At 43.1% G+C, this 21,708-nt stretch overlaps 1 protein-coding gene across 2 annotated transcripts in view; it reads left to right on the top strand.

Annotated features, from left to right (window-relative positions):
- The window catches only part of Nell2 (neural EGFL like 2), a 319,573-nt gene that overhangs the window by 73,953 nt on the left and 223,912 nt on the right, over nt 1-21,708 (top strand). For both annotated transcript variants that reach the window (NM_031070.3, XM_087559210.1), the window contains 3 exon segments: nt 19,021-19,194; nt 19,293-19,389; nt 21,531-21,603. In NM_031070.3, coding sequence (NP_112332.2) covers nt 19,021-19,194; nt 19,293-19,389; nt 21,531-21,603 — 344 coding nt within the window.

Here is a 21,708-nt window from a genome sequence, read left to right as displayed (position 1 = left end):
AAGTGTGTTCCGACCAAACTATAAGGAAATGGTTTCTTAAAAAAGAAACACATTTCACCTTGTGGTCCTTATCATCTCCTCCAATGTACAGCAACTCCATTTTTCCATGACCTAGTACCTTCTGTGGCCTAACCTATAGGCTTACAGGCCTTTCCATGACCCAGTACCCTCTGTGGCCTAACCTATTGGCTTACAGGCCTTTCCATGACCCAGTACCCTCTGTGGCCTAACCTATAGGCTTACAGGCCTTTCCATGACCCAGTACCCTCTGTGGCCTAACCTATAGGCTTACAGGCCTTTCCATGACCCAGTACCCTCTGTGGCCTAACCTATAGGCTTACAGGCCTTTCCATGACCCAGTACCCTCTGTGGCCTAACCTATAGGCTTACAGGCCTTTCCATGACCCAGTACCCTCTGTGGCCTAACCTATAGGCTTACAGGCCTTTCCATGACCCAGTACCCTCTGTGGCCTAACCTATAGGCTTACAGGCCTTTCCATGACCCAGTACCCTCTGTGGCCTAACCTATAGGCTTACAGGCCTTTCCATGACCTAGTACCCTCTGTGGCCTAACCTATAGGCTTATAGGCCTTTCCATGACCTAGTACCTTCTGTGGCCTAACCTATAGGCTCTATACCTTCATCCTGTACGATCGTCATCAGTGCCACCCCATGAGAATGATGCAGACCACACATTCCTGTCAGGACACTCATGGAAGTGAGCCTGGCTCTTGTCACGTTAGCTATCCTCTGCTGAGACACAGGCAGTCATTCTATCTTGTCATGGCGATGTTGACCTTTCTGCCCGAACATGTTCACGAGCCCACTGCTTCTCCAGGGATTTTCCTCTGTGATTAGGATTTTATGGGAGATGATTTTCAGCTCTGTTGTAGAAATTTGTTTCTCATAAAACCTTCATCTACTTTCCTGAAACATTCTCTGACTCTTCCCATTGCAATGGGCACTGTTGCTTCTTATTGATGTGACTACCATAAAAGCGTTGTGTTTAATGCTTGTAGTCACACGTGAAGACAGTGTGTTTACACAAAACATATTCCAAAACATGTGGCTCAAACTGTGTACATTTCATTATTAAATGGATGTTTGCATTCCTGATATAAAGCATGTAAAAAGTAACTATTACATCCTTCCTTATTCAATTTTATTGATGTGCGATTGTGAATGAAGTCTGCTCTTGGCTTTTCATTTATAATCCTTTAAGTGCATGCTTTTATTTTATAAATAAAGCTAGTTATTAATTTTTTATTAGCCAGAAATTAAAATAAAAAACTACTACAGAATCTTCTATACCTCCAGAACTGTATGTTTCAAGTTGTAGGGAAGGAATTTTGATCAGTTGCACTAAGGAAATGAGCTTAGTTTATAAGCACTTCATTTCTAAGTAGGTTCCAGAATTAGTGTCCCATGAACTCCGGAGTATGATAACACACAGACACGCCTGGTGATGCTACACAAAGATAGGTCGCAGCTTGTAGTTAGAAGAGCTTACATCCTGATTCAGTTGAGGAGAATGAGCCATGGGAGCCTCTTTGAGGGCCTGCATGGGGCCTCCTCTCTTCCCTGCTTTGGCCTGATGTAGTACCTGCCGTGTTAGTGTGTTATAATGGGTAACCTGGATTTGGTAGATAAACGGCTGAGAGCCAAGGAGCATCTGCTGATATCAGGCTTTGTGGTAGATGCTGGGTTCTTAAGGGCATCAGAGATTTCTCTGCAGGATAAGGCCTAACTTTTATTAGACTTCTCCTGTGTCAGACAATTCTGTAAACACCTTAACGGGGATTAATGTCATCTAATGTTCGCCATGGCTTAGCAGTGGGCACAGTCTCTATCCTTGCTTCACAGATGGGGACGCTTCCCTGGGGAGGTGGAATCTCAGTTGTGAAGTCACAGTGAGTACTAGAATCATCATCTGCCTGGCTGCAGGATCACTGCCCTCCTCCCACTCACTCAACAGCTTGTCCCCAGCCTGCTTCAGAGGAGGGGCCAGACCTCTCCCCTCCCACAAAAGGCTGAACACTTTAGCCTTCTATTGCTCCTGACATCATTAGGAATGCATTTTTCTCCTGTAGAACCATGCAACCTATTTAATTCAGTGCAATTATTAGTATGCTCTATATGGTAGGGAAGATATTTAGATATTTTGCACTTAATTTTTCTAATTACTTATCCACAAAAACATGCTTGGTCAAAACTTGAAAATGAGTTTTCTTTTTTTTTTTTTTGTTTTTCTTTTTCTCTTTTTCCTTTTTTTGGCATTTTATGCCAGGTGGAACCTAGGGCCAGGTTGGTTTTCTTTTCCATAGCTGAGAATGCCCCTGCCTGTTTCAATTGCTTGGAAACTCACAGGTCCCACCACCAGCAGCAGCAGCAAGAACTCATGTAGTAACCAGCCTAGGATATCTGTTGCCTTTTGTTTTGACTCTTTCAGCCTGAACAGTAGGGGTTGATGGTGGCCCCTGGAGCACCTCAGAAGGCAGTGCTACAGCACTGATGACTGGGTCTTTCCCCACCCCCAGTGGCTGTCCCTTTCCAAATTCTTTCAGGATGCCTGTGGAGACTTCCTGTGTCATGGAGGGTCTCATCCACTAGAGTTTCAGGACGTGGTTCCTGCAAAGCTGCTGGTGACTCCTAACCACCCATGTGGAGTAACCTAACAGATTGCTGTGGACTCTTAGGAAAGCGAACTGTAGGGAGGTTTGAATCCAGAGAGCATGGCACATGGACTCCGGGTGTGTCCAGTGCCTTAGTCACTTGAGGCAGATGTCTCTGGAGCACTCGGGCATCAGCTAGCTGTTTAGGTGAAGATGAGGACGGGAAGTTCCTACTGGGGGAAACTCAGGGTATCCAAATCCAGAAAAAGTCAAGTAGCCTGTTAGCGGAGTGGAGAGATGGCTCAGCGAGAAAGTGCTTGTGACAGAAGCATACATACCTAAGTCCAGATCTACAATACCCATGAAAAAGTCATCTGCACTGACACACACCCATAACTCCATCACTAGGAGCAGAGATGAGGTAATTCTGGGAGCTTGCTGGTGGAAGGGTGAGCAAGAAGTTCAGTGGGTTCAGTGGGAGACTCTGTCTCCAAATGTAAGCAACAGAGCTGAAGAGAAATGCACCCAGAGCCATATCTGGCCTCTATGCAAACATCCTGAGACATTGTGTATCTGTTCGACATGTGCACCACTCTTGTAGACACACACACACACACACACACACACACACACACACACACACACACCCACACACACACTACACTTTAGAGTAACAAGTACCTAATGTATCATTATGACCGTGGTAGTTTGAGTATCCTTAGCCCATGGAGTGGCACTATTAGACGGTGTGACCTTGTTGGAATAGATGTTTCACTGTGGGCATGGGCTTTAAGACCCTCATCCTAGCTTCCTGAAAGTCAGTCTCCTTATAGCAGCATTTGGATGAAGACATAGAACTCTCAGTTCTGCTTGCACCATGCCTGCCTGGATGCTGCCATGTTCCCACCTTGATGATAATGGACTGAACCTCTGAACCTGTAAGCCAGCCCAATTAAATGTTGTCCTTTATAAGACTTGCCTTGGTCATGGTATCTGCTCCCAGCAGTAAAACCCTAAGACAATGACTAAAGAATTAATTTAGTTATTCCTCAATGGCCATTTCCTTATAGGCCATGATTCTGCCCCTCTACATATATTTCTAGATGCTTGCATAGAGAGGTGGCTAGGTTGTGAGGCTCTAGTAAATGGTTCTAAAATCCAACTTGAGCAGAAACACATATTACAGCACTTCACGCCACTTCCTGTCTGCAGATTCACAGCCGTTAGGGAAAAAGTATCCTATTTCATGCCACTATTCAAAATGAACGTTTGGATAGGATTTTGTTTCTCAAGCAAAATAAAATGCTATCGATACATTTCTCACAATCATAAGTATTTGAAGATTAGATCAGAACATAAAGGTATATCCTTAGAATTTCAGAAATAATGACAGCAGTGTTTCCATGGATGCAGGTAAGCCATCCCCCAATTTCCTTGTGCAGTGTGTCCATCCTCGGTTCATGGAAGGAACTATGACCATTTCTAAACTAATGACGTTCATTGTGAAGGGATAGTAATATACAAGAGTTAGGGAAGAAGATGAAGATGTCACTTTCTCAAGTTGGCATACCTCAAGAGACACCCTGCCTGCCTTAAACACCATTACTAGTTGCTGAGTTAAAACACCAGCTTCATGAAGGAATTTCTTCTTTGGCTCCTAGTTCAGGGCCTCAGTCCATCACCGAAGGGAGGTGGCAGCAGCAAGAGTTTCTGAGTACTGACCATGGGAAATCGGGCCTCCTGGAAGTCTCTCAGTTTCAGATTCAACTTCCCTCAGGTACTCAGGAATGGAGATTGCATGAAACCAGTTCTCCAAGTAAAGCACAGGAACGGCCCCAAGTGTGGACAGAGTCCTTATTCTCCCCTGAAAATCATGAGTCAACCTTCTCTCTGTTTTCAACTTCCCAGGTCCCAGTGTGCTCTGCTGACAGCATTTGAGGGCTTTTAAATGCCCAACTTCTAACTCGTTCACATCTTCCCACAAGCCATTTCCAAAAGCTGAGGAATTAGAAGATCAAGTTTATTACAGAAGAGATTGTGTCTAAAAGAAACATTGTTTTTCCCTTCTAATTAGGTTATTGACAGTCACACATTTCTAAAATCACTATTCAGTTTAATTACTATGCTTTTAGAAGTCATGCATGAGTTCATATCACATAATTTTGATTAATATATTAAATATAATAATTTTCATGTGACAATCCTATATTGTGTTATTGTTTCCATATATATTCACATTACTGAAATTCTAGAATCAATTTGGATTTTGATTGGAATCTTATGAAATCAATACAAAGATTGGGGTGATCATTATATACTTAGAGAAGACATCTCTTGATTCCTTTCAGTAATATTTTAAAGTTTTTAAAATAAAGTTATTTCACATTTTAGGTTTTCATTTATTCTTGGAAATTCTGTTCTGATATTATCATAATTTGCATTGTTTAGGATTTCATTTTGTCTTTACTTATTAAAACTGAGTTTTTACATTAATATTTAATAAGCATTCTTGCTAACTCATTTACTAATTCTAGCAGTTTACTTGTAGAATTGTATTTTCTAAGTTAGCAATCATATTAAGTACCAAGGAGATGGTGATATTTCTTCCTTTAAAATTCTTTTTAAAAAAAAATGTATTTTCTCATACAGTACATCCTGACCACAGCTTCTCTTCTCCCCACACCTCCAAATCTCCCCTTCTCATTCCCCTCCACAAAATCCACTGCCTCTCCTTTCTCCCCCCTCCCCCCATAAAAAGAGCAGGCCTCTCAGGGACAACAAGCAAACACAGTACAATAGGATACAATAAAACCAGACACAAACCCTGGTCTCAAGGCTGGGAGAGGCAACCCAGCAGGAGGAAAAGGGTCCCAGAGCAGGCACAAGGCAGGGACAGTCACTAAGAACTCTAATTTGGAATGGACTGGAAATGAGCCCTTTGACGTCATCTTCCCATGACCTGTGGGAATAGCGTTTCACATGTGTAGATGATCCAGTTATGGACACTCCTTTGCTTGTCGTGTGTTCTTCATCCCATAGAAAAGAACTTTACAGATAAATCAATGGATTTAGATTTTGTCAAATGCATTTCTGCTGATTAAAATGAATTTTTCTCACTTTGTGTCTGATGAATTATACTGAATGACTTTGAAATATAAAAGTAGCCTTAGTTTTATAGTTTAATCCCATTCGGCTATTTTCTTTATGTATAAATAGATTGTATCTCCTGTCATTGTTTAGACTTGATATAACTAGTTTTATAAAAAGTTAATTTTTAATTTTCCTCTCTTTTAATGTCTTTCTCAGGTTTTAAACTTATAAAATGACGGCAGTTTCCCTAATACAAGGTGTTCATAAGAGGAGTATCACTCTGAATATGTAGATAATAATGATTTATTTAACTGAGCCAAGAGAACAAAGAGATGGTTCCTTAGGAAATGCAATTCAATAGCTGATGTGATTAAGACATGACAGAATGAGATATGCAGTCTTAGCACAGGAACAGAGCAAATAAGAAAAAATGTGATGTGCCTATACCCCAACAGCCTAACTTCCAGTAACAGACTTCAAAACGCCATGATTTCATTGTTGTTTGTCAGTACGGTGGATTAATCCTAAGGCCTTGTGTCTGCTGGGGAAAGGCATATCTGTGAGCTACAGCCCCAGCACAGGAGATAGAAATTTTAGAAATGAAGAGCTCAGGAAGACAGGTTAAAAATTCATTTGGGAGCTTCAAGGATAGTTTATATCAAAGAAGAGAAAGAATATCAGAGCTCAAAGGTTTTTCAAGATATCTCTTTCATAAAGAAATAAAGAAAAAAAATAATGGGCAGAGCATCCGAAGCCTTTGGGATGCCATTGGCAAACGCCTTTACCATCAGCATGTCCAAAGGAAAGAAATAAATAGCAAGGTAACAAAAGAAATGCTAAATGAAATCAGCAGAAAATGTCCGTAGTCTTGGCAGAGGGCTGGGCATCAGGATAAGAAGACGGTCTTGACTTGTTACTCTACAGTCAAACCGTTGAAAGTATGAGACAAAGACATTTAAAAATCTTCAACAGACAAACCACTGTCCCATTTAAGGACAGACCTCCTTGACTAAGAGATGCTTTTCTGGCAGGTAACCCTCAAGGGCAGGAATGATGGTTCTCAAATCCTGAACGAAATTAACCACCAGCTCAGGTTCCTATTTCCAGCAAGGCTTCCCTTCAAAATTAAAGAAGTGATGATTTTCCAAGGAAAAAGTTAGGAAAAATTGTGATCAGTGGGGCAGCCATACAAAGGATACTCGAGAGATCCCCATGCCAAGAAGGTGAAGAAACTGAAGTAACATTTTGACAACTTATGAATGTATAAATCCCACTAGACGAGGAAAACAACCCAACACCGTCAATGCTATCACACTCGAAGATGATATGGCGGAAGGAGCAAAACCTGGGGAGAGCAGCTGGACAAGACTCAGCATGGTGGACGGAAGGTCATGCCTTTGAATGGTAACTAAATGGAGATGGTTAACTCTCCAGCTAAAAGGTACAGCCTGTATATATGAATTCAAAGCGGAAAGACCCAACAATATGCTTCCTACAAGAAGCCATGTCATCAGAAGAGATGCACACACAGGTTGAAGGGTGAAAACAACATTCCGACCCAACAGAATCTGAAATGAGCAAGTGTAGATACACTCGTGTCTGGTAAAACGATGTTAATACAAAAGATATAAAAGAGACACAGAAAGTAGCTGTATGATATGAAGAAACATGCAGTTAGAATCAAGAAAAGATAGCATCAGGAAAATATAACATTTGTAAACATTTTTGTCCTAATGTTGGAGCTACCAATTACACAGAACACTATTAGACAAAAAGGGAAAAATAGGCTTCAAATCAACAATAGTGAGGATTCAGATTCCGCATTTTTGCTATTGGATGGATCACAGGGACAGAAACATCAACAGATGTGATGGTTAAAGTCCCATTTATAGACCAAAGAGCATCAGTTACCTGTAGACCATTCCATTCAGTGGCTGCAGAATGCGTTCTTTGACTAGCACATGGAATTTTCTCTAGAAAAGAGTGTATACTATGACATAAAATAACTTAATAAACTGAAAAATGGAAATTATATCCACAATATTCTCATTACAGTGGAATGAAGTGGCAAGTTTTAGACAGTTTATAGATATATGAAAACAACATTTAAATAAGCAGCAAGTCTCTTCCAAATCAGAAGGAAAAGTTTTAAATATCCTTAAAAACTGAAAATGAAAAAACAGAATATCAAAACATTTGAGATAATAGTGAAAGAAATATTAAGATGTGTTTTAGGAATGAATGCCCACATAAAAATGTAACAAACTTTATATTACATGCATATATTAAGATATATATCTTAACAATAACAGGGACATATCATAACCAAAATTAACAAAAGGAAATGAATAAATAAAATCAGAGCAAAATCAGTAAAATCAAGTCTAAAACTACAACACAGAGGAAGCGTGAAAGAGAAGCTCTTTGGACAAGCATATTGGAGAAACTGACATAACAGAAATTTGAAGAGATTGTTTGGAAAAAATGTAGACAGACATAATGGAAAATTCAGAAGAATTGGGCCCACTAACATTGAGTTAAGAAGGCAGGAAAACAAACTTGAGTATAGTAAGTGAATTAGGCGAGATTCTGGAACAGAACAGACAAAGTGCATATTCTACAAAAAGTATTCACTAGGCCATCTCACTTTGCAGTTGTGGCCACCAGCCTGCTAGAGTGGCCTGGAACTGTCAGTTGCACAGTCTTCAATTAATTAGCTGGAAGCTACCAATTAATCCAAGTTACACAGCAAATATAGACAATGTAAACAATTAAAACATATAAATAATACTGGCATATAAACTTCTGCTATTAACTCAGAAAATCTGGATGTAATAAATAACTTTCTATGAAGACATAATTAAAATACTGACTAATGTAATGGTTCTCAACTTGTGGGTTCTGACCCTTTCTGGGGTCAAATGACCCTTTCATAAGGGTCCCCTAGGACCAATGGACAACACCGGTATTTACATTGTGATTCATAACAGTTGGGGAACGAATGTGTTAAAGTGTCCAGGCGTTAGGAAGGCTGAGAACTGCTGTACCAGATAATAAAGGAAGTGAGGAGGGATGGTGGAGAGGGGGAAAATTGTCAGTAGTTAAACCCGAAGCCATCTGGTCCTCACTTCACTGTCTTTTCAGTGTGAGCTATTCGATTTTTTACTCAGACCTTTAAGGAACGCACATTTATGTATCCAGAGTATGAGTAATGATACTAACATTTTCACTGAAATGCTCTGAGACAAATTCCAGAAATATATTAGAAAGAAGAATACCGAAGAGTACTTCTTACGACCATGAACATAAAGGTTCCAAATGCAGCCTGTGTGATTTCTAAAACTGCCTTTCAAGCAACCTGCAATGATCATCAGCAAAACTCTTCTGAGTAAGCAAAACGATGTAGTGGGGCGAGCGATCGGATCTAGTGATTTGTGTGAGAGCCACTGAGAGTGACTCGTGTGGGTGAGTGAGAATGTGGGATGCTTTCGTAGATTATGAAATTTCGTAGTTAGTGGCAAACTCAGCAGCGGAACTCCCTGAACTTTCTTGGGACCCAGAATCCACTTCACCCACTCGCATGTTCTCAAGAAACTAACTGAATTTAATACTTGCTTGCCCATCCCCGATCCATCGGCCCGTCTCCCCGTCTCCCCGTCTCCCCGTCTCCCCGTCTCCCCGTCTCCCCGTCTGTCTCCCCGTCTCCCCGTCTGTCTCCCCGTCTCCCCGTCTGTCTCCCCGTCTCCCCGTCTGTCTCCCCGTCTCCCCGTCTCCCCGTCTGTCTCCCCGTCTCCCCGTCTGTCTCCCCGTCTCCCCGTCTCCCCGTCTCCCCGTCTGTCTCCCCGTCTCCCCGTCTGTCTCCCCGTCTCCCCATCTCGGTTATCCTCCTGTGGCTGACCCAGACTTACTGATCCTAACGTGCCATCTGGCTGCTTGCAAATACACCCTTAATGCTCCGCGCCGTAGTCCGTTTGCGCTCTCAGCCTAGGCTAAGTCTCACCCCGCTAACCCATATGTCCTCGCTCAGACTAGGAAATGCATCCTAAAATAAATCAAGAGAGTCACCAAAGCCGCTCCCGCTGCTTACTGTAGCCCCATGCGTTTTTTCTTCTTGCTGGAGGTTTTATTTTTGTTTCCTGCCCATGACCCTCTCACGGGCCTGCACTGCAGCTGTATCCTTTCCTGTTTCAAGGACAGCGCTCCGTACTTCAGCTCTATACACGCATTCTAGCGATTTCCTTTTGTTTCTTCTCTCGTGTAATTTTTTCAATGTATAAATATTTTCAAATCAACAATGACAACTACAAAAAATACATTCCTGTTGACATCACATTTTTCTCCCTTAGCTGCCCACCGTGTGCCCCTCTTGCTTTTTGCTGGGTTCATTCCAGTCAGGCACAGCTCTCCTGCCTCAGGGGAAGTCAGCAATGTCCTCCTCTGGGCAGCACTTCACTAGGCTGATGACTCCCTCTACTGTGGCTTTATGGCTCTCACCCCTGACTTTTTAGCCTTTCCTTAGTGGAATTCATCCTGCTAATTGACTTTAAACCCAGTCCCTTTGAAATAAGGCTTCACAGTTTCTTCTCTGGCTTTCCGTGATGTCCCTGCACCCAGACTTACATATCCAGCGAGCTCCTCTGTCTTCCCGTGGATCTCTGAGTTATGTAGCTGTGCAGGTCAGAACCTGGGGTCATCACTTTAGGCAAGCTCACTCCAATCTGTTCCATTTCTAAGGGGCAGCCACTTTCTTTTCAGTGGTCAGACTAAAATCCGTGACGGTTTTCCTCAATCACCCTTCTTTCTTGCATATTAATTCTGAAACAAAAATCCTTACTGCTTTTCCTTTCTAATGTTTCCATAGTTTTCCATTCCTTCTACTTTCCCTGGCATAAGAACATAAGAAATCCATAGAATTAACTTCAGACATACTCTCTCTCTCTCTCTCTCTCTCTCTCTCTCTCTCTCTCTCTCTCTCTTTAATTTTCTTCCTTACATCCCAAATGTTGCCCCTCTCCCAGACCCTCTCTCAGAATCCTCCTCTCCTCCCTCTCCTTTTTGCCTCTGAGGGTAGCCCTGCCCCCATTCCTCCACCGGACCCTAGCGCATCTCTGCAGGATTAGATACATCCTTTCCCTCTGAGGCTAGATGGTTACACATGTGTCTGAAGCCAGCCCCTGTATGCTCCTTGATTGGTGCCTCAGTGTCTGGGAGCTCCCAGGAGTCCAAGTTTGTTGACACTGTTGGTCTTCCTGTGGGGTTGCAATCTCCTTGAGGGCCTTCAATCCTTCCCCTAACTCTTCCATAGATCTCTGTCCAACGTGTGTCTGTGGGCAACTGCATCCGTCTCAGTTACCTGCTGGGTAGGGCCTCCCAGAGGGCTGCTATTCGAGGTTCCTGTGTGCAAGTACAGCTTAGCATCATTAACAGTGTAAGTGATCGGGTTCAATCTCTTATAGCCTCTTACCATCTCTGTGATGTACAAGCAATTCCTCCAGTTGTTCCCAAGAACTCCAAACCTTTCTACGGGTTATCTATTAGACTGTTGCTAAATGGCCTGCCTCTCTACCCCCTGTACCTTTCTGCCTAACCTTTTCTGTTTCTGCCCCTTCATCTGTAGCTTCACTGGTTAATTATTGTTTCCAGAATCCTCTCTTCCTGCCAGTGTCCCACCTCCTACTTTCTGCCTCAGCTCACTGACCATCAACTTTTCTTTTTAATTGAGGGGTGATGCTTACGATATTCTCTCAGCAAATGAGACCATTAGTAATCCAGTTTTGTTTGTTTGTGTTTTGGTGCAAGATCTCTCTATGCAGCTGTCCTCCTGTTCAGGAACTCATAAGTAGATCAGACTGGCCGTGAACCCAGATATCTGCCTATTCCTATATCCAGAGTACTAGGATTAAAGGTGTGTACAACCAAACCAAGCCAAGAAGACCATTGGTGGCATGCTGTATAGTTTTACACCAGCTTGACACAAGCTAGAGTCATCTGAAAGGAAGGAGCTGCAATTGAGAAACTGTCTTTGTAGTTGGGCTATAGGCAAGCCTGTAGGGCATTTTTAAAGTTGGTGGTTGATATGCAATTGTTGTAGCTCATTGTGGGTGTTGCTGCTCCTGGGCTGGTAGTGGTGGGTTGTCTAAGAAAGAAAGCAGGGGAGCAAGTCATGAGGAGCAAGCCGGTAAAGCAGCACCCTCCTTGGCCTCTGCAGCAGCTCCCCCTCCCAGGTTCCTGCTCTGTTTGAGCTCCTGTCCTGATGTTTCCTTCAATAATGAAGAAGCTGCTTTGGTCACGATGTTTCGTCACAGCAGTGATAACCCTGACTAAGATCAGTGTTAGCATTCCTCCTGTTCTCAGAAGTTAATTCTTACCTGTTATTTTAGATCACAAGATTGTGGGGGTTGTGTGTGTATACATATTTATGTGTACGTATGCATGTGTGCCTGTATATGTATGTTTGTAGATATGCGTGTGCGCATTCACGGAAGTGTGCATGTCACGTGTTTTGCATTTGGCTTGTTTACCTTGCCTCCTGCCTCTTCTTCCCATAAGACATACACATTTAGCTTGGAGTCCACAAAAGCACTTCCTCAAATTTGTGAGCCCCCTAAATAATTGCCAAGCCATATTTTGCATACCTGCGTGCATGTATTCTCAGACCATCAGAGCAGTTCGTGTTTCCCAGTATCTCTTCCCGTACTTACATCAGTGTGCTCAGTGTTCTTCCTTCTGGGGCCTTACCTCTCCGAAGCAATTCTTTCCATGTCTTGTCCAATCCCTTCTTGTTTGCCCCTAGTCACGACTCAGTGGAGGCAAACAAGAGGGCTTTCCCTCAAGTGGCAGTCGTTGCTTTTGTACCCTAATCACACAGAGCCATGGCTCCATAGAGACATTTTTTATACTACTAAGCTGTGTTCTTTGACCATGTTTGTCTCCATATCGTTGCATTTTCTTTCTGGGCTACCCTCTCCTGACCTTTTCCTTGGCTACTGCAACCTCACCTCTGCGTCCTCTTCATATGTTTGATGGGAATGGCCCTTGCTACCTTTCATCCTGTTTGTGGCTCTCGCTGTGCCTCCAGTGCGCCTACTTCCTGTTAGTGCTCTGGTGTACCTGTTCTCTCAGTCTTCCTGCAAGACCTTTCTCAACTGGATGTTTTTAAAGCGCACAGGATGCCATGGAATCCCCTATTCTCCAGGATCAAAGGGACAGTGAAGGGACCCTAGCCAGCATGGCAAACAGGTCTGGCAGGCCTGCTGCTCTCTCCCATTCCCTCTGCCTCCACAAAAGGTATCAGCTTACATTCCTAAAGCTAGTCACCTAGAAGTGTTCCCTTATTTAGCAAATTCCTCCCCACTATGAAGGTCCATCTATCAAAGTACTGAAGTCCAGCAATCCAGAGCCCACTTTGGTTCACCTAGTTAACGTATCCAATCAAAATTAAATGTCTCATGCTAATAAAGGGATCCCATTTTGCCTTTGTTAGCTGCCATTTGCCTATGGGCCACACCAGTCACCTCTCTTTTGTTGTCCCCTACCCCCGCAACTACCCCTTCCTCCCCTCTCCCTCGTCCCCCTCCCCTTCTCCCCATACTCTATCTCCTGTCCTTGTCCTGTATGGACTTTATGTCCTGTCTATGGCTTCTGTCCCTCTGCGGCAGATAAATCTCCTTTGTGCTGAGAGCTTGGTCTGGGGTGTCCTGAGCCGACTTCGAGGTTCCCTGCTTATGCTGGTCTTACGCTGTGCTCATCAAGTCGTCATGGATGGACCTGATGGGGTGGTGAGTGAATGAAGGAACGGCAGATGAGTGGACAGACACATGCAGAAAGCTATGGCGAGGTTGCTTCGTCTGGATATTTCTGATGCGGAAACTACAGCCCCTCCCTAATCCTCCACAAGCTCAGTGGATTTATTATGTACCGTTGAGGAGGTGGAGTTATTGAATACAGCTAAACGAGGTGGTGCATTGCATCCAGATAAACAAATAAGAGGACTTTATATGCATACAGCTGGATCAAAGAGACAGCTTTAGCCAATCTCGGTCTAAACAATTTCTCAACAGGAGCCGTCTTCAGGCTGTAAATATCCTTTGATGGTGAATGGGGTATTGTGATAAAGTTGTGGAAAACTTTTTTTTTTTTTTTGCATACACTCGCTCTGGGACCTAAGGAAGGTCTTGCCATCCATATGAACCATATGAGGCTGTGGAGTTCTTGACATGGCTGTGCCCACATCAGCAGCACACATCACTGCAGGGCTCCTACACTCCCTACAGCCTAGATTTACCATCTCGTCGGTCCGTTATTAATAGTAAAAGATCTCCTCTCCTTCGCAGTGGCTCTTTTCCTGTTTATTATACAGGGTAATATGATGGAGAGATTGCTACTAAAGCCACAACACTGAGTGCCAGGTCTTCATTCCTTAATTCACTGCAGTCCCTACTGGCCCTTTCTCTTGGTAATCCAGCCGAGGATCCTGGAAACCTCACTCAATGGTCTTCACCTATTGGAGCTCGACCATCTTAATGCCCTGCAGAGTCCCGTTCTCACTGACTGGGAAATGAGAGTAAACGTTGCTTTCATCATTCATTCGTTATTGGAGATCTCTAAGCTTCAGGCACTGCTTGTCTTGTCAAGGTCACATTTTCAGTGCATACCATGAAGGTGTGTGCAAAAATAATTAAACTAGCCACTCGTTAGCTTTTGAATGTTTGGTTCTTCGTGCTTGCATATTATTAGAGAGGTCTTTTAAAAGGGGAACAAGAATACCCTTGGGAGGAAATAGGGAGGCAAAGTTTAGAACACAGGCTGAAGGAAGACCCATTCAGAGCCTGCCCCGCATGTGGCCCATACATATACAGCCACCAACTAGATAAGATGGATGAAGCAAAGAAGTGCAGGCCGACAGGAGCCGGATGTAGATCTCTCCTGAGAGACACAGCCAGAATACAGCAAATACAGAGGCGAATGCCATCATTAAACCACTAAACTGAGAACGGGACCCCCGTTGAAGGAATCAGAGAAAGGATTGAAAGAGCTTGAAGGGGCTTGAGGCCCCATATGAACAAAAATGCCAAGCAACCAGAGCTTCCAGGGACTAAGCCACTACCCAAAGACTATACATGGACTGACCCTGGACTCTGACCTCATAGGTAGCAATGAATATCCTAGTAAGAGCACCAGTGGAAGGGGTAGCTCTTGGTCCTGCCAAGACTGAACCCCCAGTGAACGTGATTGTTGGGGGGAGGGTGGTAAAGGGGGAAGGATGTGGAGGGGAACAACCAGGTAGAAGGGTTAGGGGGATGTTGGCCTGGAAACTGGGAAAGGGAATAACAATTGAAATGTAAATAAGAAATACCCAATTTAATAAAGATGGAGGAAAAAAAAAGTACCCAAGGAGAGTGTCAGGGGTTACTCACTGGACAGCAAGCAATCCGAATGACTGCTACCATACCATAGATGGAACTGTAGTGTCATTACTTGGATAGTTTCCTATTAAAGGACCTTACAGCACAGACATTCACTTCTACTTAAGACACAGTCCAGGGTGAAGTTTCCATGGTGTTGCAATAGGAGTTACGACCACACAGTAGGAACCGTAAATCATTAAGGAGGCATATGTGGATTGTTTAACCCCTCATCCTGAACCACAAAGTATACATATTTGATCATGTTTAATTTAATTCTGTTAACAGTCCTATAAGATTTGATTTTCTCCATTTAATAGGGAAGGAGATGGATGCTTAGAGGAATTTTTAACTCTCCCACTGCCACAGTTAGTACAGTGGAAAGAGATTTAAGATCCTGTAGTCTCTTAAATTTCTGAATCATTCTGCCTTGTTGTTGACCAAATATCAGTAAAAGCGATCAGACTACCATGACTAGGGTCAATGTGGTTTTCGTAAGGGATGCCAATCAATGTACATTTTTCCTCCTCTTTTTGAATCTCTAGTATCTTAGGGGAGCACTGGAAGTGGCTATGGGATGTGGCTTTCTACTGGAATTCCCAGTGCCGCCTGGTTCACAGTGTCTGTCCCCACATCTGCCCGCTGCATTTCTTCCTGTATTTGACTGATTTGGAATAATCTCAAAAACTAAATTAAAAATGATTTAAAAATGTGTTTGGTTTGCTTGTCATTTTCAAAGCTGGCTATAAGGTAGACCTTAGGAAATGTTACCATCCCCGAGTGTCTCCAGTGTGTGTATGGGGGGTGGGTAGCCTGCTTTATGTGTATGATGCTGCATCTTCATTGTACACTCGAGGAAATGGAGTCAGGCCATCAGGCCAGGTCATAAGCAGCAGCGAGGGACACTGTGGAGCTTTGCCTTAAGACTGACTATAGCGCCACTTGCAGTTGTGCCTGCTGAGACCTGCACCAAAGACAAAGGTTTCATCTTTCACAGTGACTGATGTCTTCTTTGTTATCAGTGAGCTGCCATTGTTTTCAATGGCAAGGTTTCAATACAGGTAAGATCTCCCATACTCTGCACAGGAGGGTGCCTGCTTGGAGTGCTATTGCTCTTGACTCAAAATGTTGAGAATTACAGCTGTATAGACGTGGTTGCTATGTTTACAGATGCTAATTGTTTAAAAAAGCAAATGCTTTCTTATTCTTTTTTTCCTCAAGATTTATTTTATGTATATGAGTACACTTTAGCTGTCTTCAGACACAATACAGATGGTTGTGAGCCACCAAGTGGTTGCTGGGAATTGAACTCAGGACCTCTGGAAGAGCAGTCAGTTCTCTTAACCACTGAGCACCTCTCCAGCCCTGCTTTTCTATTCTTAAAGAACTGATTAATTGAATTGATAAAGTAATAAGTCTTTATTATTACATGGGAAGAGAAATTATGTTCTTGTAAGTTTATCATCTTAAAAATGATATGGAGAAAGGAGAACTCACACACCTATGGAGAGAGTGAAAAATAATGCATTCATCATGGAAAACCAGATGTGTATCCTAAAAACATCCCGCCTTATTACTGAGTACAAACCCACAGGGGAGGGGCTGCTGTGTGAAAGGTTTCTGCACTTCCAAAGCTCCCGTAGCAGTGTTTACAATTGCAAGATACCGAATCAGCTTAAGTGTCCATGAATGGCTAAGAAAATTGAATATATACTTTACTCTATGTTTAAAAACCACCAGAAGAAATGATTGTGAATGTCATCACCACAAAGAAATAAAGAAATGTTTGGTGTGGAGGTATGCTAATTATTCTAATTCCCCTTTTACATTTAGTAAAATAGACATGCCACAAATTCATAAAGTTATTATATATTAATTAAATATACGAAGTAGTTTTTAGTTCTTGGCTTCTGGATGACTTATTTGGTGTTTTTCCCTCTTCCTTCTTCTCACTGGATTTTTAATTTTATTGATTCCTTAAAATTTTCTTATTATACAATGCACAGTGATCACATCTACCATCCATCATCACGGTCAATCACCACACAAGACACTCAATCATGTCTCCCTCTAAACTTCCTCCTGTTTTCTTTACTTACTTGCTGTTATCCAGAGTCCAATCACTGTTTCCATATGCTCATGGTGTGGGGCAAACACCAGCCCCCACTAGTTCTCCAGCTCGGTGCCAGGTCTCAGGAGCCCCTGTTTCCATGCTGGAATTCTTTCAAGTTTAAAATTTAATTTTAACCACTTTCCCCTTCCTTTTCCTCCCTCTAACCCTTCCTTTGCCCCCTCTCAAATTGATGTCTTCTTTCTCTTTAACCAACACACACACACACACACGCACGCACGCACGCACGCACGCACACACACACGCACGCACACACATAAACATACAACGTTATGAGTCCATTTTTGTTGCTTGTGTGTATATGATTTGGGGATGGAAAAACCATTTTGTACTGAATAACCAATTAGGGAACTCATCTTTAGCAGAGGTAAATTCTCTCTCTCCACATTCATTAGCTGCCTAAATAGTTCTTTGTCTAGGCTGGGACACCGTGAGATTTCTTCCTTCTATGATACATTATAAAATCTCTCATGGGTTTGATCTCACACATATCTTGTGTGAAGAAACAATAACTACTTTGAGTTCATGTGCACACAACCACGCCAAGGCCAGAAGACAGAATTTCACAGCAGCCCTCCTCCTACTGTAGTTCTCACATCCTTTCTGTTTCCTTCCCTGGGATTCTCCTTGAGCCTATGGGGCTGCGCTGGTATAGTTGTCTTATCCATAGCTGAGCAGTCCCAGTCACGGTTTCCAGGACTTTGCACATGTCTCCTCATTAACCACTACCCACCATCATGACGAAGTTTCTCTGACCAGGGCTGAGGACATAACACCAACCTATGGATGCAAGCATAAATGCGTTTAGAAAGCAGTTTGACAACATGATCATTTAGTAAACCAACATCAATAGGTTCCACCTATGGCCTACGAATTCCACAGTCTTGTCTTCTGACCACGTTAGCAGCACAAGTACGAATTACCTCTTGCGGCACATCCCTCAAGTCCAATCAAGAGCAGTTGGATACTCCCATCCACAGCCCTGTCACCATCACACAGTGGGCACATCATGCCTGCCGCTGAGCACTGCAGCATTCAGAGTGCGGCGCTGGATGGTGTGGTTGATGTCTTTTCTTCCTCAGCAGCCTGTGTATGCTTTCCTGTATGGTGCAGTCCAGACAGTGAAGAGATTTTCTATTCAACACTGCTTTCTCAGTGTTCTGAATCCAAAACATTATGTGGTGTCTTTAGCAACAAGGTCTTACTCTTCCCTTATGGTGGGCAAGCAAAAGCAATGGCATACTTCTTGTTGGTTCGGAACATCATGGTGTCTCCCTGACCAAGAACTCGTGGGAAGGTAACTTATACTTCTCACTGAAGCTTTCACTCAACAAATTATGTCTTCCGAGAGCAACATTGGTCACTAATATGGGGGCAGTTCTGTTTTTATATACATACATGCATGTATGCATAAACTCATACACATATGTATTGCATATATATGAATAGCACATTATGTATATATTAGATTAAAGCTAGTGCATTTTCATAAGCCTCTTACTGTAGCCCTAGTTTTAGTCAACACACTCCTTCCCTTCTGCCCCCTCCCGTCCCCATCCCTGTTTTCCCATCCCCACTTAGCCCCCCGGTGCTCTCACCGTGTCCCTTCAGATCACATGTGTTCTAGCATCCCCTGCTAATGTACTTTCTACTTGGAATGTTTGGTCATCCTTTGTAGGGGCGTAGAAGCTGTAAGCCTGCTCCATCTCTCTGGAGAAGAGGCTAACGTAGCCATCACTGAACTGTGCATTTGACATGTCCCGTGTGCCCCTTCCTTATGAAGGTACCTGGAACTGGAAAGCAGCGGCCACCGGAATGAGATCAGACTGCATTACCGCTCTGGAACTCACCGCCCGCACACGGAAGTGTTTCCTTATATTTTGGCTGATGCCAAGTGGCACAAGCTCTCCTTAGCCTTCAGTGCCTCCCACTTAATTTTACACATCGACTGCAACAAGTGAGTGAATCTTTCTCCTTTCAAGGGTTAGACGATTCTTGACGTCTCCAGGAGATTCCTGTGCGTTCACAGCCTTTCTCTGCTCTCTTGTGTTTCAGGATCTATGAACGAGTGGTGGAAATGCCTTCTACAGACTTGCCTCTGGGCACCACATTTTGGTTGGGACAGAGAAATAACGCACACGGGTATTTTAAGGTATCTTTCGGCTAGAGTCTGAGCATGAAGTAGACATGGAAAGCCTTTCTAAGGAATTTGCAACACTTCATTTCACTTTTCATGGCATGAAACAAAAGCTCTGTGTGTGTGTTTTTATTTTTATGTATTTCCATTTGCTTTCTGTTTGGGTTTCTTAGGTCATTGTTTTAAACAGGCCACTCCCCATTTGCATTTGATCTTTCTGTATTGTAGAGATGACCATCAGGTTACAATTAGTGATCAATATGACATTCCTGAAGTTAAATGTTAACACAGAAATGAATTTCTGCCACTAAAATATCACCTTTGGTGATGCTTTTGCAGAGACATTAATAACCTTAGGTAGAAGCATTAGATATGGTTTCCTTGTGTGCCAATCCCTGAAAACAGGAAGTGGTCAAAATGCAGCTCTAGTGGAAACTTAGAAGCTCTCAGAATCTCTTCCCTGTAGGTATCAAAAGGTGTCCCAACTGAAGTTCTGAAAGTCTTGATGAACCAGTAAAGGCACAGAAATGCTTGCCCTCTGCATGTTGTGAGAGCATTTTTCCCAGAGCTGTGGCCATTGATTTTAAAGAATGATGAGAGGCATGTCCACCATATGGGCTTCAAGAGTGAGGAGACACCAGTCAATTCAAAAATTTTAAGCCACGTACATAGTGTGAGATTTCCAAAACTTACTATTAACCGTTCTTTGGGAACCAGGTGGCAAGACTATACTATTCCATTTAATCCTCACTCTGAAAATGTTGATGGGGGTCCTTTTTCCTTCTTATAAACCTGCATCAACCTATCCAGTGAGGTGAAATAACATGCCCAAAGCCAGGCCGCCACCAGGTGACAGATGTGTGGAATCGATTCTACTCTTTAAAACCCTAAAAATCAATGGCCTTTCCCAGGCAAGGGATGACAGATGCATACTGTGAGTTTCAAATCTCTCTTCTAGTTAATGGTGGCCGTCTTGGAGCCCAGATGTGGCCTCACGGTCCCCACACATCAATTATGTGCATAGCTAGATGCCTTGCCATCTTTAGTGTGGCCCGAGAACATTGTCCATTAGATTGCGCAGTGCATGCCATACACACCAGACAGATCTCTATGTGCCTTCTGCAAAGCCATAAGATTTGTCACCCAAGCTACTCCTGTATTCCAGAATCAAGAACAGATTTTAGTATTTGCTACCCTGTGTACTAAAAAAGTTTCCACTCACATCGACCCACGCTGTCAATGAGAGTAAACGTGTGAACACAGACCACTGTATGAGCCATAGATCTTTGCAGGGATACTGTTCTCTTGATAACATATTGGTACAGGTACCCCTGCCACTGGACTTTCAGATTTGCATTTTCCAAGAAGATATAGTTAAATATGACACAAGTACATGAGATGGATGAGAGAGGAGATGGCAGGCAGGAAAAAGGGACGGTTGGGATCTGTGAGGAGAAGTTGTTTCTACCATCACCGGCCAAAGCAAGGCCGTACTTGGAGTGCATCAAGCCAGCAGCATGGTGGCTAAGGAGGCATGTAAGTGCAAAGCCTTCTGTGCAAAGTGGGTCATTTGCCTCTGGCATTTAAATGGCTTCCTTCTAAACTCTCTGTGTTCCTGAGCACTCTAAGTCCGAGCCTTGCTATACCTGCTCACTAAATCCTCCATCTTTTCTGAATTAAGAGATCAAGTTTTAAAAAATCCCAGTGGAAAAAAGTGAGACACGTTCAAGTGGGCATTGCTTTCATGACTCAGTTTACCCACCTTTCCCCTTTTGATCACTGTTAGTACAAAACTGGTCTCAGGGATGTGGTGATAAACACAGTGATTTTCATGTCGATGCTTAAAGGTCACTTTCAAGCCTTGCTTCAGTGGCGAACTAAAAATAATTCCTCAAAACAATAAGACGATGGCCACATCCTTGAATCTTGACATTTAATCTTACAGCTTTAAAAGTATTATCAAGGAGAAAACACCTAGGTAGTTCTCTGTTTTTCCTGATGACTCTCTTTCCCTGGCATGGGCTGGGAAGCCCAGGAAGGCTCTAAACCCAAGGGTTTGGGGAGATCTGTTCCTTAACATCTTTCCTCAGGAACTTGACTACTGAGCATAATTTAGGCAAATGGAAATAATGCTTCTTCAATGTTTTTATACACAGGGAATAATGCAAGATGTGCAATTACTTGTCATGCCCCAGGGGTTCATCGCTCAGTGCCCGGATCTTAATCGAAGTAAGTCTGTCTGTCCTGCACTGTATGTTGTGACGAGAATAGTTCCTATGCTTCTTTTTGTCCAGAATGTCAGTGTGAGATTGGAACTCACACGCAATGGCTGTC

The sequence above is a fragment of the Rattus norvegicus genome, chromosome 7 (genome assembly GCF_021556685.1).
Source record: "Rattus norvegicus strain SHRSP/BbbUtx chromosome 7, alternate assembly SHRSP_T2T, whole genome shotgun sequence".
Classification (NCBI taxonomy): domain Eukaryota; kingdom Metazoa; phylum Chordata; class Mammalia; order Rodentia; family Muridae; genus Rattus; species Rattus norvegicus.
The sequence above is the reverse complement of the archived record's forward strand: the minus strand, read 5'-3'. Positions and strand labels throughout refer to the sequence as shown.